This window comes from Catharus ustulatus, chromosome 9, assembly GCF_009819885.2.
Source record: "Catharus ustulatus isolate bCatUst1 chromosome 9, bCatUst1.pri.v2, whole genome shotgun sequence".
Classification (NCBI taxonomy): domain Eukaryota; kingdom Metazoa; phylum Chordata; class Aves; order Passeriformes; family Turdidae; genus Catharus; species Catharus ustulatus.
In genome coordinates, this window is record NC_046229.1 from 25518726 (window position 1) to 25546538 (window position 27813).

The following is a 27813-nucleotide window of genomic DNA, read 5'->3' on the forward strand; positions in this document are numbered from 1 at the left end:
TAAAAAAAAGATCCACACAGATTTATTGAGCTTAGATTGTGTAAGATGATGCAGAATAGGCAGCCCCTGCTCTAAGCATGCTGGGAAGATGGACTGAGGGGACCATTTCCCAGGGACATGCTGGGAGCACACAGAGCACGTCGCTCCCTGACCAGCTCCTCCTCCCTCCCCATGCATGCAGGGCAGGGCAGTACCCCAGAAAAAGAGATCAAACCATTCCCTGGACATGGCTGCACAACAGAGTGTTGGTGCTGGGGGTGAGAGGCAGACACGGGCAGGAGGCCATGGGATGGGGAGAGAGATGGAGACACGGACTGAGAGAGAGAAAAGAGTGATGCAGAGCTGTAGGCAGGCGGGACACGAGGGCTGTCTCGCTGCAGGATCTGGGGCACTTAGCCAGAGGCGTTGATGTAGAGTTGGCTCTTGAGGATGTAGTCAATGACAGGCTGGCAGAGGTAATCCACAACATGTCCATCCCCGTGCTGCAGGGCCAGTCTGGGGGCGTGGGAGAGAGAAAGGTGTCAGAGCCCACTTGGGTGGGTCAGGTGCCCGTGCAAATGGAGAGACTGGCTGGGGACACCCTGCTCCCTGCTCTGTAGTGGGAGTAGCCCAGCGTCACCCACCTGCTTTTGGTGGAGCTGACAACTGACATGGGGTGGTTTGAGTCGTCCTTCACCACCAGGATGTTGTTCTGCAAGAGAAAGAGGAAAACAGGAGAGAAGGGATATCTTGAGAGCAGGTATCTGCCTCTCCAGCCTCCCCACCTTGCTGTGTAGTGGTGACCCATTGCTCATCCCACCCATCAGGTGAGAGCACTTGAGCCTGAGATACTTTGTGTCCCATGACACAAGTGTGAAGAGAGACTGCAAGTCCTCTCACAGCCTCCCCTGGCCACACGTGCACCCACCCACTCACTTTGTACTTGCGGAGTATGGAGGAGTGGTTCATGATCCGCTCAGGGTCTGCTCCGTCCCGGGGCACCACCACGATCCCAAACTCCCCAACGATCACCTCCATCTGGGAGCAACACAAAGGGTGGAGAGCTTTATAGCCACCCCATGCAAAACCTGCCACTGTCTGCCAACCCCACCCTTTCAGCCCTGTGAAAGCTGGACCATGGTCTGGAGGGAGATGGTGAGTGATTTTGAGGCTATGTCAACAGCCTTTGGCAGAAACATGGAATTATGCAGGCAGGAATTATGTGGTCAGCAGTAGACAAAGTGAAAGGCACAGAATTAAAGCCTATTAGTAGATGTTGAGGTCTGGCTTTGAGGAGAACTTGTGGCAGAAGGAGATGACAGCAGAAGAGGTTGCCTAAGGTGAATGTGACTTCTGCCTTGCTGGAAGGGTTCATCAGCAGGATGGATGTGTTGGTCCTGGCAGAGATCCGGGAGGATTGTTCTTCCAAGGTTGTTTGGTCAAATTCACTGCTGCATGGGGACCACTCATAGTGCTCACACCTATCTCAGGTGAGACAAACCAGGCTCATCCAAAAGAGCTTTGGGTCAGCAAATTCAGGCAGCTGCAGCCTATGAGGAGGTGCTGCTGCAGAATGCATCTTCTGCCCGTGCTTTGATGTAGTTTCTGCATCCTTGTGCTCCCGGGCTTGGCTTATTTCAGTTTTTCCAGTCCATCAAAGGAGAGATGCTTGCTGTCTAAATGCTTAAAAAAGTTAAGGATTGAAGATGTAACTGATTTTTGAAGGCTGAGAAGTTCAAGAAGGGAGGTTTGTGTTGACTGACTCCCAGTGAGGAGCTAGGGGAGCCCTCATAGCCTGCATGGCTCCAATGCCAGGAGCAGCTGGTGGGTCAGTAGCCCAGCCCCTCTCCAGGGCTGGTGTTCTCCCATGAAAATATGGCTTCTTCCAGCAAGGGCCAACAGTGAAGTATCTTGATTTGGTTCTAAACATGTTTAATTCCTAACATCTGGACCACTCATGTAAATACCTTATTTCCTACCTGCATAACTCTGCTGGGATTGACATCTACTTGATACTGCTCTTCCAGGGGATAAGGAGTGGGAGCACAGCCTTTGGAAATGCCTTGGGATGGGCTTACCCTGCCCACCCCATCCTCTGCATGAACAGTGAACAGGGTACAGGGCTTGGGACCATGGAAGCCCTGTGGAAGTGTGTAGGGGAGATGGCAGTCAGAGCTGGGATGGAGGAGGCAGTGGGGAGATGGTGGGCACAGCTCCTGTCGTCCCAAGGGACCTAGTGGCTCCCAGGAGCACTGGCTGTGGGAAGCAGAAGAGGAGGAGCATGGAGGGATGCCTGGCAGTGGTGACTCACATCTGCCTCATTCCAGAGCCCAGGGATGCAGAAGGACTCCAGCAGGTCACTGCCACAGAGCAGCAAGATGCGAAGCTCTGGAAACGAAAGGAGAGAAATTCAGAGGTGGGAGCATAGGGGGCTGAACAGGCACCATCCCACCCCCCAACTCTGAGGGCTGGCTTTGCAGCTCAGCAAGAAAACTGTGCTGTGGGAAGGAGTATTCTGATCTGGCAGGCCCATAAAGATTAATTTATTTGCACAACTGCCAGACAAAAGCCATAAAACCACCCCAGAGGGGTGAGAAGAGGTGGCTAGATAGGAAAATGCATCCCTATTTAGCATTCCCAGATGGCCAAAGCCTTTAGGCTTTCCCTGGTGCTGGTGCTAGGAGGGCTGTAGTGCCAGGCTGTGTGTGAAAAGGGTCTCAAAACCACCAGCAAGCTTCCCATGCAGAACTCTGGGTGATGTCTGAGGGGGGCTGAAACCCCTAAAAGTCTTGAGGGCAAGGGGCACCATGACTGGTCAGGCAGCCGAAATCTCTCCTGCTGCTGTGTGAGACTCTGCAGGGCTGCAGGCAATGTGGGGATGGGGTGACACCACCATGGGAGGCCAAGTTTGATGGCACTTGAGGGGACCCTCAGGATAGGATGCCATGGCAGGTCTGTGGCAATGCTGGGAGCTGTGTCCCCATTGCACACACCCTTATTTCAGTCTGCCAATGGGACTAGGCTCAGCCCACTTAGAGTTGTTTCTGTTGCATTCCTGAGCCCCAATAGCTGGCTCCAAGGTGACATGGTCCTGTATCTGCCAGAGCTACCATGCAGATGCTCCAAGCCATGCAGCACTGGCCCAGAGGAGTGGGAGCAATGTGGAAGAGGGGCTGTGTACTCACCAATCTCCTCATATCTCATCACTGTCCCCAAGTTGGCATTTTCATCTGAAAAAGGGCAGGAAAAGAGAGGTGCTGGTGCCCAGCCTCGAAGAGGGGTTGAGAGATAGGGTGGGGAGTGGATCTCTAGAGGTGATGCTGGATCTTTCCTCTACATACCCACAAAGGTGAAGCGCTCCATGGGCGGGCGAACACAGCAAATCCGGCTCAGGCTTTCTCCTACCTTCCCCAAGATCTTTGCTAAAGGGGAAGAAAGAAAATTAATGGGAGAGAGGCTGTGCAATTAACCCATCCAAGCACTTCAGTTACTCTGGTTCTGCAAAATGCTCCTGTGCCTAGGTATGCAACTATTCCCAGCATCTCCCAACACCTGCTCTTGTGGTCTTAACTCCCAGGAGTGCTGTACTGTGCCTTGAAGAGACCAGCTAGACAGCTAAAATCATGTAGAAAATCATAAGATGTCCATGGGATTTAAGTAATGTTCCCTCATCTCAGCTAATACCTTTATGGTCCACATCCCTCTATCTTGTAGGGAATCCCACTACATAATTTCTCCTGCCAGTTCATCCGTCAGTACCAGGTAGCCTTTCCTTTTGCTGGTCTCACTGCCTAAGCATCATCCAGCTGAAGTCCAAGGAGATTCACAGCCATTTTAAGCTGTTCTTGATTTCTGCCCTTGCTGTGTTGGATGTTGACTCCTGCACCACACTCCTGCCCCACCCTGGACTTGGTGCACCAAGACTGATGAGACACCTGGCTCCAAAAATAAGGTGATGGAGTACTGTTCTAATATTTGGCAGCCCTGGCTGGGAGGTAAGTTGTCATCCCTCTCTTCCCTACACTGCTGCCACCTACCCGCAGTGGGCTTGCTGGAGATGTTGTTGTTGTTCTGGTAGATGTTCTGCGAGGACTCGTTCTGGGGCTGGCCGATCACAGGGGTGATGGAGGGTGTGTTGACATTGGACAGGATGCAGCCAGTCACTCTCTGCAATCAGGGAAGGATGCAGTTGGAACAGTGTCTTCACCCCAGCACCTTTACAAAACCCTTCTGACCCTGTAACAAGCCTCTGCACCCCTGGTTCAAGGTCACCTTTTGTGACAGGTGCATCCCAGCTCAGTTTAGGGTTCTCAGTCCCATCTGACCTCATCAAATGGGCCTGGGGCTATCAGGACCCTGTGGATAATGACTTGTGTTTAAGATGGTATCAAATTTTTTGTGTGGGCTAGCAAGGAGCAAACCTTGCTTCTCCACCCATCCCTGCAGGAGAAGGATGGTATCACCAGCAACTCCCTGGCTTCAACGCCACAGTTCCTGGATATCCTGCTGGGCTGGCTAATGCTACTCTTGTGCCTCCTGTCTGGGCTGTCCATGAGCTGCTACAATGCTCTTTCATCCATTTCCTATCTTTGGTTTTCTTCCTATATCTGAGTGTACCAGCAGCTCTGCTATCCCTGTCTCCATGGTCACCCAAGGGCAGCCACCTTCCTCCTTGGCTTTCAGGCCTGGAATTTACCCTTGCGGGGCTCTACTCCCTGGGGACTTCCCAGATGCTGAGTTTTCCTGTCAAATCTCTCTGTCAGGTTCATACAGTAGCTCTGGCTCAGCTGGTGAGTGGGGAGGCCCATCCACCCCTCCCTCCCTCCCTCAGGGAGGAGGAAGCAGAGTATCACTGATGTGGTTTATGCCCACCCCTGCTTTGACTCAGCCCTGCTGCCCTCCCGATGTTCCTGGGTCCAGGATGGCTGCTGGCTCCAGCTGGAGGGCTCCATTTCCTTCCACCATCAGCTCCCAGACCTTGAAGCAGCTGTGACGAGGTCTCACCCCTTCTAGGTCAGGATCTCACTGTGTCCCTGAAAGTCTTCTCACAGTCAGTCTGTGATGTGTTTCTTCTCGTTGTCAGTCTCTGATGTATTTTGGTTGTTGATGGCCATGAGCTGCTGGGAGAGCACCCCCACCCCTGCAGTGTCCCCATGCCCTCACTGTGGTGCACCCATGGCACAGGGGCTGTCTCACCTTCATCAGGTCACGGTGGTGCTCCAGCACACTGCAGGTGGTCTGCCAGGTGTCCTGGTAGCACTCCCAGGGGTCCACCCTGCCAGAAGCACAGCAAGGCAACAGTGTGGCTCATGGCCACTGTCTGGACCTCCTGCCCACGCCACCTCCCCCGCTCTGGGCCAGCAGTGCCATGAGCAGCCATCGTCAATCCTTCAGCCTTCCCTCAGCAATGGACCATGTCCCTCCTCCGGCCCTTCTACAGAGTGATCTCTAACAGCTCTGGAGACCTCAATGTGTGCCTGGGCATCTTTCCATGCTTGGTACTCATCTAACCAGTTTTTGTTTGGCTTCAATGTGACTGTGTGTCATAATCCTCTTTCTGAGGGCAGCTCAAGATGCTTCTGGTGTCACTTCAGCTACCAGATGCCACATGGCAGTGCTGGGATGCTGAAAATCTGCAGGCTGGTGCTACATGTGGACAGGGAAGGTGCCACAGCACAAGACTGGAATGAGCTGAGTGACTTTGGGTATCACCCAGACACCAGAGGCTTGAATGACTCCCAGATCCTGAGGGCTCCCTTGAAGGGTAATATAGCCTTACTCATCTGTTCTCAGCTGGACTGGGAGGGGGATTTTTAGTCTTGGGCTGGGAGAAAATTCATCCTGGAGTTCTACCAGCTGGTGGCATCTCCACTTTGCATGCAGGACTTTACCCCCACGGTGCAGGGAAGGGGCTGCTGGTGCCATGGCAGTGCCAGCTCTGCCACCCACCTGATCCAGTCGGAGGACTGCACGGCCAGCTGGCACATGGTCAAGCGGTGCCGGCTAGAGACTAGCCCCTGCAGAAAAGGTGAAGGAGGAACAGTTATGAAGCCCTGTGCTCTGGCCAGCCTGGGCTTGCAAACCTTTCTGGGGCAGAACATCAGGCTCACTCGTGAGACGGGCCAGAAGGATTCCTTCCTGCCCACAGAAGTTTATTTAAGCTCCTGTTTGCTGGAGGGGAGGAGTCTCTGTTGGGCTCAGCCCTGGCTACATGCTTGGTTGGTGAGATTAGCTCGGCACTACCACTCCCAGACCTGTGCTCCAACAGGGCAATCTGAGAGGGTGGTTTCTTAATGAAATTCCTCCAGCTTTCAAGAGACATGTGAGCTCACTGTTCCTGATTTGACAAGTGCTTCTAAAGGTCACTCATTTGCATAATTTTGATTCCCCCCCACCCCCCCCCCAAAAAAACCCCAACAATTGGCTTTGAAATAATTCAAACTAAAAGAGCCCCACCAACCCCCACTTAAGGCATCACCACCACTACTGTTTTGGGTGGGAATATTTCTCTTTGCTCTCTAGTACTTTGGCTCGTTTTAGGGTCTCCCTGCAGTTTTAATCTAAACAGCGAGAGGATTCATCCTCTCCCTTTTCTCTGAGACTTTCTCATGGTCAGGAGCTGCCCCAGACAGAAGAGGGCCACGAAGGGAGCAGAGGTCAGGCAGTGCTGCCTAGTGCCCAGCCCTGATTTTGGAGATACCATCTCAACAGGAGGCAGAAAGAGGAAATGGGGACACCTCACCGTTTTCCCATAGGAGTCGTGCACGGGCGAGACGATGCCGCCAATGACAATGAAGCGTCCGGTCTTGTGCAGGTAATCCCGGGCTCGCTCTGGAGGGGGAGGACAAGGAAGAGGGTGGAGGGGGATTTAGCAGGACCCACTGAGCCCTGCAACACCATGGCAGCCACCAGCCATGGCCCAGCCAGTCCCATCACAGCTGCACAGCTGTTACACCCCTCCCTGGCCTGTGTCAGCACCATGTGCTGCCCATGTCCCAGCTCTGCTAAGAGATGTTTGGTTTCAGGCTGGTATTTCCTAAAGGTGGCATTTGAGGATAAGAATGCTGGTGACAAATTGCCAAACTCACCAGCTCTCCTACATATCTACCCAACAGTAGCAAGGAGAAACAAGATATAGAAGGTAAAAGCAAAAAGGCAGATAAGATTGATAAGCTCTTAAAAAGATCATTCTTTCTTCAAGTGGAAGATCTATAAAATATTTCAGATTTGCAAGTAAAAGGAGCATTTCTGAAACCAAAGTAGTGATTTTGGGATTCATCAGCAATCCCAAAATGTCACTGTGCATCACACCCTTCAGACACTGAACTCAGCACCCAGCACTGCTCTGGGGGATGGTGAGAGGTCCTTCCTGAAGGGGGCATGTTCCCAGTGGGGCAGTGGCTGCCACATCCCTGGAAGTGTCCAAGGACAGGTTGGATGGGGCTTGAAGCTTGGGTTTAGTGGAACATGCCATTTCCCATGGCAGGGGCTGGAATGGGATGAGCTTTAAAGTCCCTTTCAACCCAAACCATTCCAGGATTCTAAGTCACTTGGGCAAATTTTTTTCCTCCAAATTTTGAAACTTCTGCTAGGGAATATTATTCAGTTACTGTCAGTTAAAAGTAAATTAGGGAAATATAATTGCCATGGACCTTTTTCCCCCTTAAGGGCATTGAACAGCCTCAGGCCTCTGTGACAGCCTGTGGGAAATTTGCCAGCCTTAATACAGCCTCTTCCTCAGACTCACCTGAAATCCTCACTCTGGCTGCCTTCCCAGCTCTTGTGCCTTGGACACACCAGTCTCAAGAGAGGGAAAAGTGGGCTTAAATCATTTGATTGGTGCAGGGACTAAAATTTGATTGCCTGAATTGGATGCACCAAAATTATCCTTCCTGCCCTCAAAATCCCACGAGAGCACATGCAGCAAAACACAGTATGCTTCGGTTTGGTTTTTTTGCACAGGCAGAGAGAAGCAAAGATTGATGGATCAGCATTTACCTTTATATCATAATGCAATTTTAAAATGCAAATTAAAGTTAAAAGGAAATTCCCTAACAAAAAATATGCCATTGAACACATTCTTTCATTATTTCCTGATTTGTCCTGTCTTGATTTTCCTTGCTAAAAGAAGATTAAAAACCCTGATCTGTCCATCTTCCTGTATGACCCCTTCATAAAGTTCATCTTTCAGAGGAGCTGAACTCTTTGCATGTACACTCTACTTCAAGCTCTCAAGGGTGTCTCACAGTTGCCTTGAGTTCTTGGTGTCAAAAGCCAAAGGTTTTTCCTGGCTACTATCTCAAGGTCTGTATTTGAACAGCATGGCACCATTTTCTCATCTTCAGGCAATGTGACCCATGCTGCTGGCATGTCATCTCAGCTCCAGCTTCTAGGAGCTCACACCAAATATCCACCACCACCTTCTGCCTTAAAAAAGCATTTCTTTTGCAGAAAACAGGCATTGGCACAGGATGCCCAGAGAAGTTTTGGATACCTCATCCTTGGCAGTATCTAAGGCTGGGTAGGCCAGGGCTTGGAGCAACCTGCTCTAATGGAAGGTGTCACTGCCCATGGCATGGATCTGAGGGGCTGCTGATGACCTTGCAGCACTCAGGCAGGGCTCTGCTGCTGGCAGGAGAGGGGTGCTGCTGCTTTGTATTGCCATCAAAACTGCTCATTTGGGTTTTAACCTGCACGATCTTTAGAGAAACCTGTAGAAACGAGGCTGCTTTCTAAGCTGGGATCTGTATTTTCAAGAGCTTGTTGTCTACTTCAAAAACACCACATACAATTTAAATATGCATGAAAGCAGAAATACACTTATTGAAAATTAGAGGAAATGGGTTTAGATTGGGTACTTGAAAAATTTCTTCATGTAAATGATTGTCAAGCCCTGGCACAGCTGCCCAGGGCAGTGGTAGAGTCCCCACCCCTGAAGGGATTTTAAAGGGGGTGGCACCTGGGGACATGGGTTAATGGTGGCCTTGGCAGTGCTGGGTTAAGAGCCCTACTCAATCTAAAGGGTATTTTCCAACCTAGATGATCCATGATTTTGTGATTCTAAAATTGCAGTGTTAGTTTGCAGCATGTACATGTGTCCTCACTGCAATCATGCTGCTGTGTTTAAAGCTTACTTTTATTTTTTTACAGTTTGAATCCCACACTCTTCAGTGGCTAAATGGAGAGGGCAATAGGCCAGCATAGCTAAGCCTGTCCTGACGAGTCAATTCATCAGGCCTTGAGTCCTCGCCTCTGCACAAGGCCAGACAAAACTGCTTTAGCACTTGTAAGAGAACTGAGGGATTTTGGTGGTTCATGGCCCATCCCGGGCTGAGGGTGCAGTGCCTCCTGCCTTGGTGTGTGCCCCTGGCACAAACTGGAGGTGTGGTTCCCAGCAGCAGTCATTCTTCTGGGTTTCTGGAAACAGGACGCTGGATTTCGTGGGTCATTGCTTCAAACGCTGTGGCTGCTTTGATCTTGCAGAGCTTGCTCCAAGCCCTCAGATCCATGTTCTCAGAAAAGACCTTTTTCTTCCACAAAATTTGTTATGCCTTTCATGCAAAATATGCTGCTCATGGGGATCAGGTTCATGGTCTTCTTGGACACTGCAGTAGCCTTGTATTCCTCTTCTCAACCGTATTCCTTATGGTCAGCTGTCTGCAGCTCCCAACCTTCCTTCCCTGCTTGTGCAAAGATTTTTGCCTGGGCAAAAGTAGATTTTGGTCTGAGAACTCCTCAGTCTTTGGCATCTTGGTTCCACTTCTCTAACAATTAGTTGGGTATCTGGCCCATTTGTTGTCCTCGAGCTCAGCCCTCTGTCACAGCTTCCCATCCCTTTCCCAGCCCATTTCTTGCCTGTTGAATACCTGTGATGTCCAGAGATTACGCCAGACCACAGAAAACCCCGTCCAGTATTTTCATTTTCTACAAGCACTTTACATCCTGCCACACCAATGCAAGGATGTCAGCTTGTAAGTGAAGAGCTCATTCCTTTTCTGGCATAAATCATCTGTAATGCTCCAGGCAGCCTCGATGGCTTTTAAACGTTGTTGACATAAATAAACACGGGGCGATGGCTCTGCCAAGACATGCATTAGCCCCCTGGCAGCCTGCTTGTGGGATGGGAAGCTTTCAGCCATGCCTCCTTGCCTGGCAGCTGCTGGATGGCCATTGCTGTGTTGGGGAGGGAAGGGACAGGGGTGACTCTTGGACTCATCCCAAGCACTGGTGACACTTTCCTGCTTTCCCAGCCCAGTTTTGCTCACCTGCCCTGCAAATGTACAGTAATTTCACGAATACAAGCCGCACCAATTTGACCAAAATTTTGGTGGAAACCCGGAAGTGCGGCTAATATTCCGGGGCGGCTAATACATTAACAAAATTCTAAAAGCTGCCAACATGGAAGTGAGAGCCCGCGGCAGCCCCAAGCCAAGCTGGAGCCCGGCCGGCCCCGGCAGAGGTGGGAAAGCCTGGCAGAGGCGGGGCCAGCAGTGTGGGGGGCGGGCGGCAGAGCCTGAGCCAGCAGGGCGGGGCAGGGGGGGCGGCAGAGCCCGGGCCAGCAGGGCAGGGGAGCCTGGGAGAACTGGGGCTAGCAGTGCAGGGGAGCATGGCAGAAGCAGGAAGGCCGGCGGGTGGGGCTGCCTGGCAGCGGGGGAAGCCCAGCAGAATCGGGGCCAGCAGCGTGGTGGAGCCTGGCGGTGCAGGGGCCTGCAGTGCCGGCCAGGGCGAGGAAACGCGGCGGCGGTGCAGACGGGAGGGGGCGGCCGGCGAGCCTGGCGGCGGCAGCCCGCCGGCAGGGCTAGGGAACGCGGCAGCGGGGCGGTGCTGACGGGAGAGGGGGGCCAGCGAGCCCGGCGGCGGCGGCGGCAGTGGCTGGCCCGCCGGCAGGGCGACTACGTAAACAACGCAGCGGCGAGGCGGCCGGTATGCCTGCCAGCGGCGGCAGTGCCTGGCCCGCCGGCAGGGCGAGTACGTAAACGCAGCGGCGGGGCGGTGCTGACGGGAGAGGGGGGCCAGTGAGCCCGGCGGCGGCTGCAGCACCACCCGGCCGGCCCCGTCAGCAACCATGAGCGGGCCGAGCCTTCCTGGCCCCGCCCCGAGCCAGTAAAGCCCGCTATGCCGCGATCCTGTTACTAATTGGCCAATTTGTGAAAGCTGCGCACGGATTCTCGCGACGAACGAAAGTGCGGCTAATATTCGGGGTGCGGCTTATCTATTGACAAAGACAGCAACATTGTCGAGGCACCGGAAGTGCGGCTTATAATCCGTGCGGCTTGTATTCGTGAAACTACTGTACTTCAAGTATTTTCATCTCTGCTGCTTTGCTGAGAGATGATGGTAAAAAAAGACCAATCAGAGAATATGCTCCAAGGCTACAAAATTGAAAAGTGATCGTTTTGTCCAGTTTGAACTAAAAAAATAGCATCCCACTTCCCCAGTAGGAAATCAGTCCTTATTTAAGAGTTTCTTTATAGAGGTTCTCACTGAGTATGTTGAGTATATTTAATCGCAATGTTTGGGCTCCTCTGGCACTGCTCCATCACCTAAATTGACGTTAATGAAAGCAAATATTCCTCATGCTCAATTTTTCAAGGTGTAATTTCAAATTGTATTTGCTTTGCCTTTGTACCTGGTTCATCTGCGCCCCTAAGACTTCCTTTTTTCTATTTTTTTTTTCTTACAGAGTAAACCCACAGGCCAGCTCTGATTTATGCCCTTCTCCCCTTCAGGGGATTGAAGCTGCAGCTTGCTCACAGTGTGCCAGCTCTCTGAAAACACACAAGAGGGAGGCAAGAAAGCTTTGCACAGCCTTCATTGCATGGCCTTGAGAGTTGGGACAGAGAAGTTGCACAGCCACAGGTGATAGAGAAGGCAAAACCATTTCCCAAGTTTCTCATTTTTATTTTCAGCAATTTGGCCTCTAACACCCTTGGACAGGAGGTGGGACATGGCCATGAGGTGCTGAGGGCAAGGGAGGCACATTGCCACTGTTCAAAATCCCTTCTTCTGCAGGAGAGAGTGACCCAGATATGTCAGCACACTTTGTTTTATTCTCAAGCTAGCAGCACTTTCAGGACCTAAATGGTGCTTCCAGAGCTCAGTGTGGGCAAGGAGCCAGCAGTTACTCTCAGTCTAATTGAATGATGTGTATGGATATAGATATAGATATATATAGATATATATTTTTAAAAAGCCCTCTGAATGCCAAATCAGGAATGTATTCATCAGAGGTGTCCTTCTCCCAGAGCCCAGCTCTCCTGCCTAACTCAGAGCCTTGTTTTGGGTCCCAATCAGTCTTCACCCAAGTCAGGTATTTGTTAGAGCTAGGAAAACTATTGGCATGTCCCTTCCCTAGGCTCCCAGAAGAGAAATTTCTACTACAGCAAGCCCTGGCTGCTCTTCAAGAGAGGTCCTTCCTTTGGAAAGAAACAGGAGATTGATTCTTCACCGTGGGGTTGACCCTTCCCAAGGCAAGCCTGGGGAGATCCTAGTGTCCCACTGACCCAAATAGCCTGCCCCACCTCATGCTCAGTGCCTCTTAGACAATTTCAGTCAGATTCTCAGGAGACTTCTAGTTGGCAGAAAAATCCCATTAAGCCCCCTAACGCTTAATGGCTTTAATAGCTGAGCTAATTGCTCTGTTACACGTTCCCCCACCCCATTAGTCCATAGCTGTACCCAGGCACTGTGGAAATAACAAATATGGGAGGGGCTTCAGGTGTTGCTGCACGTTAGTTTTATCAGCTTTTCATAAGCACAAAAAAAGCACTGACCAGCAAATGCCTCAAGATTTGTGGTGTAAGTGAAGGCTGTAAAAGGCCCTGAGAGGTGATGCTGCAGGACCTGACCCTGCCAGCCCACCCAGGTCCCCACCAGTGTCCAACTCAGAGCCACAAGGGATGACTAATGAGACTCATGCTATCACCATCTGTCATTCACTCCTGGCTTCAAGCAGAAAGGTGGAACTAGATGTTTGAAACAAACTAACTAGCTAACTAAAAATAATAAGAGGAGGAGACTGAGTCACAGTAAGCTGACCTAGAAATAGCAGAGCATTTCCTGGAGCCCCAGCTAGATGGGGCCTGGGCAGGGGAACTGGCTGCTCCCAGGGAATCTGGGTTTCCCCTATGAAGCTGTAGAGGGACAACCTATTTAGTACCATTGAAATTGAAAGCGAAGACATCCTGTTTTTCCCTCTTTTATTAGAAGTGAAGTATTGCAAGGGTCAGTGTGTCTGAGAAGTTACACAGGAGTCCAGGAAGAAGAGCTCTCAGGTCCTAGAGCTTCAGAAGGAGCATCTGAGGAAAAGCATGGCAAAACAACCCAGGCCAAGATGCTTTTCCCTCTCTAACTGCTAATCCTGCTGCAATAGAGTGGGAAGGAGCAACAGGTGAGCAACATGAGGAGAAGTACAGGGAGCTACTTCTTGAGTTGAAGTGCCACCAGCTCCTCCAGGCAGGGACTGGACCTGCTTTTCTGTCAAATGGGCGACCAGCATAGTGCTGCCACTCTCTCCACTTCTACAGGGAAGCAATGTAACTTATTGCTTGGAGATCTCCACTCTGCTATGGCAGGGAGACCAGGAACGTTCTTAGCACCATGATGGATCTCACCTGAGGTGGGCAGCTGAGTGGGTGGACATGTTAAATACCTCCACAAAGTGTTCAACACCCAGGGCTGCTACCTGGGTATCTTAGAGGTCTTGGGGCTAAAGATCTAAGGGAAAGCATCTAATGAGGTAAAAGCAACTCTTACCTGATAGTTGGATGGGGCTTGGAGCAACCTGGTCTAGAGAATGGTGTCCCTCCCTGCCCATGGCAGGGTGTTGGAACAAGATGATCTTTAAGATCTCTTCCAAAACATTCTGTGATTCTAAAAATGGAGGAAGAAGAGGCCTTCACCTAAAAAAGGTTTTTGAGCTGTCTTCTGCAGGACAACTTGCTTAGAAGCCCTTGGAGAAGGATTGAGCATCTCTAGGTAAGATGATTTTCTGTGTGTGTGATATTGAAGTGAAAAGTGAAAGGTCATATACCTTTTCCTGTGCATTAGTTGTCATCCCACAAATCAGCAAGAGCTGTCCATGGTGTATCGTGGTTGACAGGAGAGAGTTTTCCTCTTCCAGTCTAGTATTTTCCTTGTTTTTAGGAAGAAACATGCCAAAATGTGGATTTGCAAGTGCTCAGTGTAAAATGCCCCTCTGAATGCTGGGATCTGTTTAAGCACAAACTAGGGGAGTTAACATATCTGTGGCTGGGCTGAGAGAAAAGAGTCAGAGCTACTTTGGCTGAAATCTGTCTCTCCTCTGGGATTTTTGAGACTACAGCTCCCCAGCTGGTGTAAGGTGATCTAACATGCCACCCACAGTAAAGCAACATCAATTTATGGTGTGAATCTGGCACAGAGCTGCCATTTTGTGGATGTATATAAACGTTGACGAGAGTCTAAATATCAGGAGCAAAAATAAACTGTTTGGCAAGCAAATGGGAGGGTATTCCAGATAGTCCCAACTGCTCTGCTTTGAAGTGATTTTTATTATCCTGGGCCCACGGATAGAGTCACACAGAAAAAGGGTAGCAGCAAAAGGCAAGATTTTCACTATTCTGCTATGGTTTTATATGTCACTTTTATCAAAATATGGATAGAACATCCAAAATAGGACAGGCACCTTAATGTACATCCCTGGAGAAGTCCCAGTCCTCATCTCAGTCAGGGAAATTGGTGTCACACAGTGCCTTAAAAAAAAAATGAAGGGGAAATAAAACCCCAACAGATTTCCACACTTGTTTTCCAGTGCCCTAATTTCCCTGTGGAAGCACTCTGTTTGTTTTAATTTCCAAGCTGTTGTAGCACATCAAAGGCAGTGTTTTTTACGTCTTGGCATGTGTTGTGCTGCTCCTTCAGCTGACACGTGGCAAGATCACAATCCTAGCGGGAGCAGAGGATTTATGGCTCTCAATTCCCCGTGTAGCAGAGATGAGGAGCCTTTGCCCAGCTGCTCTTTGCTGCCTTTGGGCTGCCTCCACATGGAGCTGACCCCTGTGTGTCTGACCCACGGCTTGCCTTTGCTGGCAGAGCATCTGAAGATGCTGACCTTGTCTGGGATGTGTGTTGGCTGAAGCAGGACTGTGCAGGCAGGAAACATCGCAGCTGCAGAGAGGCAGAAAGGCTGGGAGGATGCTGGGCAGGGGTGGCAGAGCCATGTAGGATTTCAGGCTCAAGGTGACACCAGAGGGATGTCACATTCCCTTTCCTGCAGCTGTGTATCATTCCCATTTTCCCCAAAAAGAAACATCAGCCATGTCTTTGCACAAAGCAAAGGTGCCAGAAGCACGGTTACGTGTTTAAGCATCCCCAACCCAGCTCCTGGGAAAAGTGGATTTTCTGCTTTCCCTTGCCAGTGAACCACAGAGAAACGTGATGTCCTCAGGGAAGGCTTAAGCTCAATTAGGGGCTGTTGGATTTTCAGTGAAAATAGAAATCTCTGTGTAGCAGGGGCTGTGAAAGTGCTTCCTTGCCCTGTAGGATATGGGGTTATTTGTAGCTGTTAAAGTGTTTAAAGCATATAAGGCTCTGCAGGAACGGCACCGCTGCAGGCCGGGCAGCTCGAAGCCGGCTGAGGGGAGAGTGCCGGCGGTGAGCGAGGAGAGTCAGTTAGTGACAGCTGAGAGCGAGCTCGTGATTGGCTGCAGGAACGCGTGCACAGCGTATGCGCTGGAAGCTGATTGGCTGGAGGGCCGCGTGGACAGCAGCACGGCAGCGGAGCCAGCCAATGGGAGCCCTCCTTCTGTTCAGTTCTGGTAGGCCTCGGTTCGGTCTCGGTAATGGCCGGCGGCGATCAGAGGTGTGAGCCGGGCGGTGAAGCTGCAATAAAGCGATGGCCTGCGGATCCGTAAGGGGTCCGTGTGGCTTCATTCCCCACTGCTACATTGCCTGGCGCAGAGATGGCTTCTCCACCCATCCTTAGGGACCTCCTCTGCCTGTGCTTCCTGTTCCAGCCCTCAGTTAGTATCTCCTGGGGTGAGCCCTACAGTGGCTTTTGAGAATGCATATTTCTGAGGAATCTAGGCTTTTCTGTTCCCAAATATTGATTTAGCAAATTATGACCGAGATACATCCAGTGGCTCAGGCTTACTGAAGAAAACTAGTTGATGCTGAAAAGGGGGAGGAAAAAAAGGTGTTTCTGAGCGTGGCTGTTTTCCAGCAACAATGGTGTTTCAGTGGAATGAGAGCTTGTGCCTTGGCCCTGGTTTATTTTTAGGGCTGTGACGGGCACTATTGATTTTCTCCACAGAGGCATCCTGAGAATCTATCCCTGCTTGTCTGGCCACTGGTGGCATCGTAGAAGTGCTTGGATTGAGGGGTTATAAATACCAGAGTGGCCATGCTTGTGTCAAAATCCAGAGGTCCCCTGGCTTTGTCTCTACCTTATGCTGATTTTTCAATCTTTAGAGGTTGTTGGGTCTTCCCAGAGCTGCTTTGGGCTCCCTGGTGCCAGGTGGAGGTTGAGGTTATGGTTAAGGTTGGAGGTATTTGTGCTACACAGATGGACTTCCTTGGCTCACAGAACCTCTTGCAGCCGCCTGGCCTTGCTGCCAGAAGGGATTTTGGAAGGCAAAGTGTGCAGAGCCGTGGATGCCCATTTTGGGCCAATTGCCACTCAGATGCACGAAGATCAGCAGAGTTCTGACCCACTCCTACCCCTGGCCCCCCTCACTGTGGTACCTCAGCAGCCTGGGGATGTGGCTCCCCCCACTGCACCGCTCAAGCAGCTAAATGAGCTGCCCAAGGTTATGTGAGAGATGTGTGCTGGTGTTTAGCATGCAGGTAATTGATACCCTTGGCATTGCACAGGCTGATGCTAAAAAGCCTCAGAGAAGACAGTGCAGGAGGTGAGAGCATCACAGAGAGTGCAAATGGTTTTTAAATAGAAACACAGCCCCTATTTCCTTCTTGAATGAGGTTGTAGGACTGGATTTCTCACTGCCAGGTTTGTTTATAGTTGGTGGAAGTAAAAGAAGATTTGTGGCACATTTTGGGAGGTGGCATTATCGTAGAGCCAGTGTGATGTCTCAGAGACTGTAATAAATACTGCTAAATATTTAAGAGCTTATAAATGTTTTAAAAGAATCCATGAATAGTTATTGATGGAGTTTAGTCTTGTGCTCAGGAAAACTCCTCACTCTGGGTCATGAAGAGGAGATGCTTAAGATGCAGGAAGCTGATGACAAAGGCTGTGAAAAACGAGTCTATAAGGGCTGTAGTGATGGGAATGTGATATCAAGTGATATATAACCCAGAAGAGCCACGGGTGCTGCAGTGCTGCCGGTGCTGCTTTGTTCTCCCAGCTCAGCGCCCAAGTATCTGCAGTTTCAGTGTGTTTGGGGCAGTGCTGGGCGTGGAGGTGTGTTGGTGACACCAGGGCTAGGCTGACGGGTGTCACGCTGAGCCAGGGGCACTTGGCACAGCTTCCTTTCCTTGTTTGCTGTGATTCCAGCGTCCTGGATGTCAGTGGAAGCTCCCCCGCGGTGTAACAGAGGGATGAGCAAGGATGCAGCTCCCCATGTCTGATCCATCACCCCGGGTGTTGTCAGTGAGGTCTGTGCCGGTCAGGTCATTCCCAGTGCGCTCAAACGCCGTGCGGAGCCAGGGCAGAGCTCAGCCAGCGCCTCCCTGTCCGTCCCGTCCTCCCAAAGCCCCATTCCACCTCCCGCTCCATCGATCCATCCCTCCGGCAATTACGCATTCACATTTCAGCCGCGGATGAGATGGAAACAGGAGGCAGCCTCACAGGGGCCCGCACTTCTTACTCATGTTGCAGAGCAAAGTCTCTCCCGAGCTCCTGACAAGCTTTTGTTAGACGGAGGGGGAAGGAATTTTGCTTCTAGACATTTGCCGATGTATTCCTGTTTAAGCAAAGGGGAAAGGGTGAAGCTGTCATGCCGCTCAGGCATTTCTCCCAGCTCTGTCCCAGGCAGCGACGCTCTCATTAAACTGCTCTGCAGTTCAGTCATTTCAATCAAATAAGAAAAAGTGATTCTTGAAATCCAGGACATTGAAACAATACATCATTAACGAAAGCCTCAGCTCCTGCCTCTTCATCCCTCTTTATAAAGAGAACTCCATCCTTTCATCTCAAATCCCTTGCCATGGGATGCAGTAGCCCTCAGTGCTGCTGCTCTACGAGGATTGCAGTGCATAATCAAAAAGCAGCCTGCCGAGATTTTTAATTGCTCAAGTTTTCTTTAGAACCAAGCAAGAAGGTTTTATGTTTGATAGCAGAGTCCTCTTTCATTGTTTTCCACCAGAAATGGTTTTTACCCAGCTGTTCATTGGGATATTAACTCTCTTCAATAACAAGTGCACATAGGATGTAAGGAAAATTTCATTGGACAAAAAGGGAAGACTCGTGAGGATTTACTGACTTTCAGGATTCAGGCTATTTACAGGCAGTGTTTTTCTATGCAAGTCGAGGTCCTGGGCGCTGTTTGAAATGAGGTAGGTGGGGAAAGCCCCTGGTCAAGCAGGTTTAAAATATCTGAGGTACCAAAAACGCTCTATCAGAGGGCCACATCTGAATAACATCTCACAAATCTCTTCCTCCCAAAGAAGCTGACCTGGAGCAGCTCATCACCCCACAAATCCACATGCAGGAGATGAGGCACTCTGGATACAGGCAGATGATACAGATTTGAATAGAATAATCTATCAAGTGCTTCATAGTACCCAAAAACTAGCTGTTAAAAAAGCCAAGTGCCTGTGACTGAGTCAGATAATGCCCCAATTTTTGGGGAATTACCCAACCTGCTGCCTTTAAGACCAGCTCCGAACATCTCCATGAACCCCAAACTCCACATTGCTGGACCCTGTGAGCACTGTGCATCCAGAAGGGAGGAAGGAAGGCTGAAATATTCCTCTGCAAGAGCAGGGAGGTCCCAGTGAAGCTCTGCTACTTGCAGGGTGATAAGCAGAGGTGGAAAGGGGAATCAAGGGATCATCCAATCCCAGCAGATGAGGCTGTTCTTAGAGCAGGGCAGAAACAATACTATGGTAGATGAGCAAGGCTTTGTGAATGAAGCTAGAAGTTTGCACATGAAAAGAATGGATTGTGAACAATTTCAGAATCTTAAAAAGGCAAGAAAAAAAAAAAGTCTGAAATGCCAAAATAGGGGGTGTGGGCAATTCCAGAGGGACCTTTTATTCTACAATTGAAGAAAAATGAATAATAGTAAATAGAAGAGAAAATCAGTATCAAAACAAAGCACATTGATCAACCAGATACCATTTCACCCCACCAAAACCCTCGTTTCAGTCTGAAGAAATCATCAGAACAATGCTCCAATTCTCAGATATCCACAGGACACTACAAGCGTTTTCCACTGCAGGACCTACAGAGAAACTACTCTCAGCACCTTCCTTTCAAATCCAGCTATTTGTTGGCTCTGTCTCCGACTCTGAAACACCATGACAGAGAACCTGGAGCCTCTGACCTTGTCTGGTGATGCCTTTAATCCCAGTGTTTTATCCAATACCATCTTCAAAACAAACTATTTTTTATTGAAAAGTTTGCTTTCTACCTTGCTCTACACATCTTTTGGTTTTCAAGCTTTGGATGCAGTTGTATTAGGGCTCTCTGAGCTGGAGCCTCATGGGGAAGTGATTTAATTGTCACAACGAGCCCAAGCTCGTTGTCTGGCAGAGCGCCAGCATGGGCTTTGGCGTGTTAGCAGAGCTGCATGGATTAGATTTTGCTTTTCACATTGGTGCCTTGGCTTTTGTCCTTTGAGTGGTATTGCTTGCATGGCAAGGAAGGAGGAGGCAAACTCTGAGGAGGCCAAGATGGAGAAGATAAACTTTAGGCAGCAGATCCCACTTCTGGGTGTCCGTGCCACTCAGCGTGTCCCAGTGCTTTGTGCTGAGATCCAAAGCCAGCGCAGGAGTGTCTCAGAGGTTCCCCTCCTGAGCTGGCTGCAGGGCAGGAGGGTTAAGCACAGCCCATGCTCAGTGCTCCTGTGAGTGGCAGCAAGAAATGAAAGTGAACTGCTTGGGGTTTGGTGTGTGTTGGCCCAGGTGAGCAGGTGGGCTCCCTGCATGGAGCAGTGGTGGGAGTTCTTATGTGGCTTTAATGCAGGACTTTGTTCTGAATCTGCTTTTTCTTCAATTATTAAGACTTTTTGCTTGGGCTCTGCTTTTTCTTCTCCATACCTCCTTAGGCTATAAATGGAGTTTCATTTTGGGTTACAGGCCATCAATGTTTGAGTCAATGTTTGGAGACAACCTTTGCCCTCTCTATCCTTCCATCTTTCCTCCCCACCACAGTAACATCCCAAACTTTTTGTCATAGTCACATAAAGCCAGAAAATACAACTGAAATTAGTGATTCAGAACACCTCTCAAAGTGCAGATGATACCACAAATAACTCAGAGTGTTTTCAGGACTATGTGGGTGTTTGTCTCAACCTCTTGGTAGGGATGGCTGTACATGACTGTGTCTCACCTACTTTTTCATTTTATTTTGTATATCTTAGGCAAAGTATTGATTTATATGTATGATATTCATCTTGTATACACAGACATGTTTCAGCCTCATTTGGGGAGCCCCAGTGATCCAGAATTTTAACTGGCAGATGGAGTGGGGAGCTCTGTTGCAGTAAGTTCAGCTCTTCACAAGGTTCAGCAGTAGGATGCAGTTGCAGATTTGGTGTTCTAAGAAGAATTCCAGCTTTCTGAAATCCCAGTGATAATGAGTCTTAAATTCATATGACTGATAGAAAGAATAACTCAAATGGGAATCTTTCCCCCACTAGAAGAGACTTCCACATAATTAACTAATCTCCTATTCAGGCAAAAATCCTATGGGAAAAGGTTGGGTTTTGGTCTGAATAAAACATGATAAAATCCACACTGAGAAAAATGATGGTTGGCGTACAATGGTGTGTTTACAATGAGATACCTGAGCAAATATTGTACTTCCTTTTGGCTTAATTGGTGCCATATGTTAAAGAGATAAATTGTGCCACTCCATGTTAAGGAAAAAATCCTCCTATTAGGTTCTCAAAGCCCAAATAATTGTCTGAATGATGAAGACAATATTTTTGCCCAAATGTGGCTGTTTGAAATGCATAAGTTACAGGATAGAGCACTGTTTTGGTTGGACTCTATATTGCAGAGCTAGAGGAATAACAGATTTTGGTTGAGGTTCCTATGGCTTCACAGGATTACACCTGTAGACCTGGGGGAGAAGTGTTCCTCAAACACAAGTGAAGAGGGATTTAGAAGCCAAATTCTGTGTCCTTTCCTCATGAAAGTCTCATTTTTCCCTGTCAGGTATCTCAAGTATTGTATTCCAGGAGCTCTACGTGATGCATGCATAGAAAATTTCCACATCAAGCCACCCTATTTGAGCTAAAACCTGTCTTCCTGAAAGATGTCTGAGTATTCATGTACAGCCTTCATGTGACAGAGAATCCATCAGGTATCCAGGTACTTTCTCATATTACTTGATTACCTTCACTCAAACCCGCAGGACAGATTTGTAGTTTGAAGTGGTGTGTGATCCACTCTTGGCATCTCACCAGTAATTATTCTGCTGAACAAAGTTGCCCACTTTCATCACATATCACATATCCTTTCCCTAAGCAGATGAAGATGTCCCTTAACATATTTAAGGATGGATCTAGACTGAGCCTCCCTAGCCTCCTGCCACAAAGCCTGGCTTCCAAAACTAATGTAATTCTTGTCACTGTTCCTCAGAGAAGGATTTTGCTAATGCTGTGCATGAAAATAATACAACCTTTCTTCTGCTTGATATTCCCCTGCTCATATCTACAAGGATCCCATTTGCTGCTTTATTTACAGCACCACACAGAGTTTGCATTCAGTGAGTTGTGCACAATCCCCCCTCAGTCCTTGACACCACTGCTGTTGGGCAGAAGACATTTGCCTTTTGTTTATATTTGATGTGTGTTCTTCCTTGCTGGACATATGACTTTGCCTTTGACTTTGCTGTTGAACAAGCCCTTTTTATCAAACAACCAGAGTCAGGCAGCACAACTGATTCATTGCCAGGCAGGAATTGCTATTCTGCCCACTTTGTGGTTATGCCCACTTTTTGCCATCAGGGATTATATATTTTCTTTCACATCTTTAATAAAGCTACTCAAGAGTACTGAGCAAAAAGAAAATCTTACTGTGAGTCTATAAGAATATGCACTGCATACTAATATCTCACTGATCCTTATTTTCTAAAATACATTTTGTTACTTGTTGTTAGTCCACTAAATAAGGGCCACATGGATATCTTTAGTGTTACTTAAATAAGACTAAATATGAATTACAGAAATCTTTTTTCATCAGTGGTTGCTTCCATCAAGCAAGTCCCTGTAATTTAATTTAATAATTGTTTTTATTTTTAAATAGTTCCTCTTGATCCTTGTTGAAAATTTCTTTTTTCTTAGGGAGTAGGATTTTAATTTTTTTAAAAATTTCAAATATATTGGTGTCCAGGCCTACATTTTGCTGGCACTTATGAAATGGAATAACAATGTGATCCTTTGCATCTAGAAAACCATCATTTTCTAACCTGATGTACAACTCATTATGTTCTACAAAAACAAGGTCTGATGCAGAAATACCCCAAGCTGATTTCAATTATTTTTATATAGTTTATATATTTAGAAACTTACATAGAGCTTTTAGAAACCCCAGGGACGCCTCTCCACTGGTAGCACAAGACCTTCAGTATCTGTTTCCCAGCCCTAAATCTCCTGTCAGACATAAATGATGAATGCTGTCTCTGCACTCCAGGGTGGTCTGCAGTGGACACTTCACCCTCACAGGACTCCTCCCCAGCCAAGTGAGACACAGTTTGCATAGGGGTTTCCAGGCATTTTGAGCTTTACCCAAACAGTATTTATGGCATGTCAGACTGCCTTTGATGGAGACTGCCCTTTCTCTCTCCCTCCTTCTCTCACTCTTGTCTTGCCTAAGCAGGCTGTGGCAGTAATTCTAGCACTCCCATCATCCGTATCATCACAGGCACGCTCGGTAATATCTAAATATCCATCATCTCACGCGAACATTTCCCGTTCCTTCGACCTAGTATCAATCTAATGGTTGAGTACTCCAATATCTCCATTAAGTTCCTATATTTCTGTTGGCTTTTGTAGCTGGCTGTGGCTGCTTGGTTCTATCTCCTCCCTGGTCAGAGGAAATGGAAGTGCTGCAGCGGCTGCAGTCTGGCAGACCCGAGGACGAGTAGCAGCGGACAAACAGCGCCAGGACCGACCCCGGGGGCTGCGGGGGTGTGAGAATGTGAGTGCGGAGCGGGGAACCCGGCCATCCGAGGGGGACAGCCCCAAAGGACTGGGGACCGCTGCCAGGGGTGGGGAGCGGGTCCGGGAGTCCCCGGTGGTCCCCGCCCGCGGCGCCTTCAGCACCAGCAGCCGCGGACAGCGCCCGGCCCCGCCGCGCCGCCGGAGCGGAGCTGCGCCCTGGAGCGCGCCCCGAGCCCCGCAACGCCCCCGCCCGCAGCCCGGGCTGCAGCCCCAGCCCCTCCCGCCTCCCCCCGGCCCGCCCCGCCGGCACTGACCGAACATCTGGATGTGCCCCTTGGTGATGGGGTTGAAGCTGCCGCAGGCCAGCAGGATAACGTGGGTCTTGGTGGTCTCGGTCATGGTGCGGCCCTGCCCGGCCCCGCCGCGGTCTGTGGCTCGGTGCGGCTGCGGGAGGGAGGAGGGCGGAGGGATGGAGCGGGGCCGGGCGGGAGCGGGGGCGGTGCCGCGGCTGCGGGAGCCGGGCCGGGGCCGCCCCTCGCCAGCGCGGCCCGGGGCGCGCCCCCGCGGGTCCCACACACGCGTGAGTGCGTGTACACCCGTGTACACACCGCGGGCACACAGCCATCCCCGCGGCGTGGAGAGGGGCACACACCCCGGCACAGATGTGCCCATGCACACGCACTCAGATGGGCTCACATCCACATCCGCTCTGTGGACACTCACAGAGGTGCAGCAGGGACACACTGGCATCCCCAGGACCGAGGAGCTGTAACAGGAGGTTTAGCTTGCAGATGAGGAGGTTGAAGGGTGACCTTTTCACGCCCTACAACTCCCTGAAAGGAGGGTGTAACCAGGTCAGTATTTTCTCCCAGGCAACCAGCGACAGGACAAGGAGACATAGTCTTAGGCCGACAAACATCAGGAGGAATTTCTTCACAGAAAGGGTGATTAGACATTGGGATGGGCTGCCTGGAGAGGTGGTGGAGTCTCAGTCCCTGGAGGTGTTTAAGGAAAGACTGGATGTGGTACTTTATGCCATGACGTATTTGACAAGGTGGTAATCAGTCATGTATTGGACTTGATGACCTCAGAGGTCTTTTCCAGCCTGACTGATTCTGTGATCTGCACAACTCAGTGCTCATGAGCAGCTGTGTGTGTTTGCCCTGCTGTTCAGGTGGTCCCAGCCTGGGACCTGCCTGGGACAAACCTGGGACCTGCATAGGTCTGCCAGCTGCTCCAGCCTCAGCACAACATTGCTGCAGCATCCTTTTCTGGGTTCTGTGGAGAAAATAACTTGTGGGGCTTCAGCTTCACCCAACCCATCCATTTCATCAATAGATGCTATGCATTCACCAAAAAACAGTCTTTACTACAAGGTAAACTAATACCAGACCACCCAACTGTCTAATTCTCTAAATTTCTCATTTTTAGGACTGCAGCATCGCTGTTCTCCACTAAAGAAGGTCCTTACCCTGAGCAAGGGCCAGCAGAGCCCTCTCTGCTTACTGAAGAAGCCACTGAAGAAGAGGTGCATGCTGTTGCCTTCAGTCCCTTCCCAAAGACTGTCCTGGTCTTATCTCTGGCTCCTAACACGTATTTTCCTCTCAGCAGGGAGTTATTTGCCACCAACAGGTCTCCCTTGCTACATTCATCTGTCTTCCTCCTCTGTCCTTAAGAGGACATTCCCCAGACACTCATTTTTGCCTTCTCATGGCAGAGTCTGTTAGCCCTACACATAGCAGTGTGCTGTGTTTCTCCTTGTCCTGCTAAGATTAATTATTCCCAGTCCTTTGCTTGAAAATTTTTTCCCTCCCAGCTCAGCCAGGTGTTGGGATACTCATAGTCTGAGTGATCTGAAGGAGCAAGGCCACTAGGGAATGAACCCATGATGATCCTGAATCTGTTTGTTCAGGGAACCCTTAAAATCCTTGTTGTGGAGGCCCTGGCTGCCCTCACTCTCTCAGGAGCACACGCTGATGGCAAGGGGTGGTCTATCTCACTGCACAGGGGTGTGGTAACACCTCTGAGGTTATATTTCTATCCTGATTTTTAATTCAGACTAAGCTGGTGTTGAGGGAGAGAGATGCTGAGACAGGTGGTGTCCTCTGTCCCTTGTTCGCTGCTCTCTCTTACTGGCTCTGTATGGACATATGATGATTCAGTGGGGTTAGATTTTGGGGTTGTGTTGGGCTTTTTCCTGTGCTGCTCCTCCAAGCTTACCCTGAAAAGGAGGGACTCATGACCTTAGGAAGAGTCTCTGCATTTTACCACTGGTGCTATGCACAGCATAACTCTGCCTTTAAAATCTACAGGTCTTATCAGCAGGGAAATAGATGCTCCTCTCCTCTCCTGCATGTTCCCACCAAGGATGGTGTCCTACCCCCTTCCCCTGGGGATGGTACAACTGTCCTGATATGAAATACAAGGGTGTGCCCTTTATGGGAAGATTCTTCGCTGATTCCTTTCATACAGAAGAGGCTGAAGTTGAGGTGAGACAGCTGTATTTTTTGTTAATCCTAACCCCATTCTCTGCTAATTTTGCAGAAGAAATTTTGCAGGGAAGCACGTTTTCCTTTCTCTACAACCTGCAGCTGTAGGAGCAGTAAGTGCTGCTGTTGCTGAAGGTACAAATGGACAAAGCTGCCTGTGGCCAAGTTCTCCCACTGCCTGGTGATGCCAAACACATCCTGCCATGCAACTGAATCTCTCTGCCTGCTTTGTTTCACACAGGAATTTGACCTTAAACACCAGAGAACAATCAAGGTCACCTGTCCAGGCATAGTTTAGGCACTGCCTGGCCATGGTGGGGACAAGGTCTGGCCAGCACTGCCAGGCCATGGTGAGGATGAGGTCTGGGCAGCCCTGTCTGTAGCTCTTCCCTGTCTTTCCTGCTGCCTCCTGGATGGTGAGTGATGTGGTAAATCAGCTGTCACTTAGCAACGCTGCCGGCTGGGGAGCAGCGGCAGGTTTTGGTGCAGGAGTGACGCCTGCAAGGCTGTGCAGTGGTTGTTTCACCTTTCTTCCCCTCAGTGTTTTCCAGCCCAGCATGCATTTTCTTTTACTTGGTGTTTTCCCTGGACATGTGGGTGCAGGTTTCCCACAGCTGAAGACAGCAGCCCCAGATGCAGGAGCTGGGTTATCCCTGCCAGCCCTCCCTGGGATTGTTGTGCAGTGCTGGAGCACCCTGAGACCCCCCGTGATTTGAGCTCCAACCCAGCCCATGGTGGCTAGCAGCCATCTGCCACCTGCAGAGCTGGTACAGCAGGACACAGAGAGGGCAGAAGGATGGTTAGCTGGGGTTTATTCTCTGAGGAAGAAAACAGCATGGAGAAACACAGCGACCTGCCTACACAGGAGGCTCAGATCAGCACTGCAAAATCGTTGCCTGTGGGACTTGAGACCTGTTAAGCACACCTGAAACATGGTCTGTGGCTCACACCAAGGGTGTGCACATGGATTTGTCCAGCTCTTCACCATCTGCACAGCCAGGCCCCAAGAGCAGGGGGGCTGTGCAGCAGCAGGCAGAAAGATCATGGCTGTGTTCACTGGGGTAAGGGATGGGGACCCCTCAGTTCTCCCAGAACTGCTTCTCACCTTGTCCCACCTCTTGGACTCAGGAGCAGGAAGAGAACCCTTCCAGCTTAAAGCTTTTAAACAGACAGTCTGCAAACTCTTCAAAAGAATTCAAATCTATCAGAGAAAAGAACAATTAGAGGGGCTTAAACCATTTGTGAACCCATCCTGGCACATTTTGGAGCCTTTTCTGACAAGGGCTAAGAAACAGATTCAGCTCTGCTCCCCACGTACCAGCCTTATGACTCTAAGAAATTTTTGTAATGCAACAATGCACTTATTAAAAAAAAAATATAAAAGGAAGGCATTTCCTTGAGAATTAACTAGCAAAATATCTTGAATAAGGGAGTTGCTCACTTGGTGGCCCAGTTGGAATAAAACCCCTGGTTGCCACAAAACCAGGTGTTTTACACCCCTTTTTGAGATATAATCTGAATGCATCTATCCAAAACTCAGGCTTGCAAACCCAGCCCATGTGAGGGAAAGGATTTGCAAGTATAAGGAAGCCAGACTGAGCTGGCAGATTGGGCCAGGCTAGACAGGCCAAGCTGAACCAGTTGCTCATTGAACAACAGCATAGGACAATAAATGGAAGCACTGGGGGTAACTGCTATGGTGGGAGCCTGGCTGAGATGGAGGGAGCTGCCAAACCCCCAGCAAACAGGTCTGAGGCCACATGGGTGGGACAGCCTGGCCCAAAGGGAGGAATCTCCCATTTTGAATGACCTATTGTAGGAGCAGACATTCAAACAAAGGAGTAAGCAAGGCTGAAGGGCAGCCAGTGACATGACTTGTAACTGAGGTTTATGAGTAGCCTGGGGAGCTCTTCTCAGGGCTTGGTTCATCACTGGAAGAAGATGCCAAAGGGTGCCATGAGATAAAGCTGGAGATCTATCAAGATTAAGGACTTAACACCCTGGCTGTGGCCTCTGTGAACTGACCCCAAGTGCTGTGCAGCATTTCTAGGACAGTGCATTAACATTTGAGG

At 49.8% G+C, this 27813-nt stretch overlaps 1 protein-coding gene and 1 long non-coding RNA gene across 3 annotated transcripts; one reads left to right on the plus strand and one right to left on the minus strand.

Moving 5' to 3' along the window:
• On the minus strand, nucleotides 1–23736 carry NMNAT2 (nicotinamide nucleotide adenylyltransferase 2). Its single transcript, XM_033067953.2, has 11 exons — nucleotides 23567–23736; nucleotides 6722–6810; nucleotides 5929–5996; nucleotides 5176–5254; nucleotides 4017–4146; nucleotides 3321–3401; nucleotides 3165–3209; nucleotides 2291–2367; nucleotides 916–1017; nucleotides 624–691; nucleotides 1–495 (listed from the first exon to the last, which is right to left on the minus strand). The coding sequence occupies exons 1-11, from the start codon at nucleotides 23649–23651 to the stop codon at nucleotides 393–395; spliced, it is 927 nt and encodes a 308-aa protein (XP_032923844.1). The 5' UTR covers nucleotides 23652–23736; the 3' UTR covers nucleotides 1–392.
• On the plus strand, nucleotides 18738–27725 carry LOC117000382. Of its 2 annotated transcripts, none has more exons than XR_004418754.1 (3): nucleotides 18738–23289; nucleotides 24684–24780; nucleotides 25565–27725. It is a non-coding gene; the product is annotated as an uncharacterized LOC117000382 (long non-coding RNA). The 2 variants fall into 2 exon arrangements; XR_006163031.1 differs by having other exon boundaries at nucleotides 18738–23022; nucleotides 23145–23289; nucleotides 24684–27725.
• The last annotated feature ends 88 nt before the right edge of the window (nucleotides 27726–27813 follow it).

Bases quoted from the DNA above. Each gene is read 5' to 3' on its own strand.
- NMNAT2 (XM_033067953.2), bottom strand. From the start codon at position 23,651: ATGACCGAGACCACCAAGACCCACGTTATCCTGCTGGCCTGCGGCAGC. The intron at 1,018-2,290 runs GTGAGTCACCAC...TGTTGCTCCCAG, and splicing joins GGCTCTGGAATGAGGCAGAT to ATGGAGGTGATCGTTGGGGA. The intron at 496-623 runs GTGGGTGACGCT...CCACGCCCCCAG, and splicing joins GTCAGCTCCACCAAAAGCAG to ACTGGCCCTGCAGCACGGGG.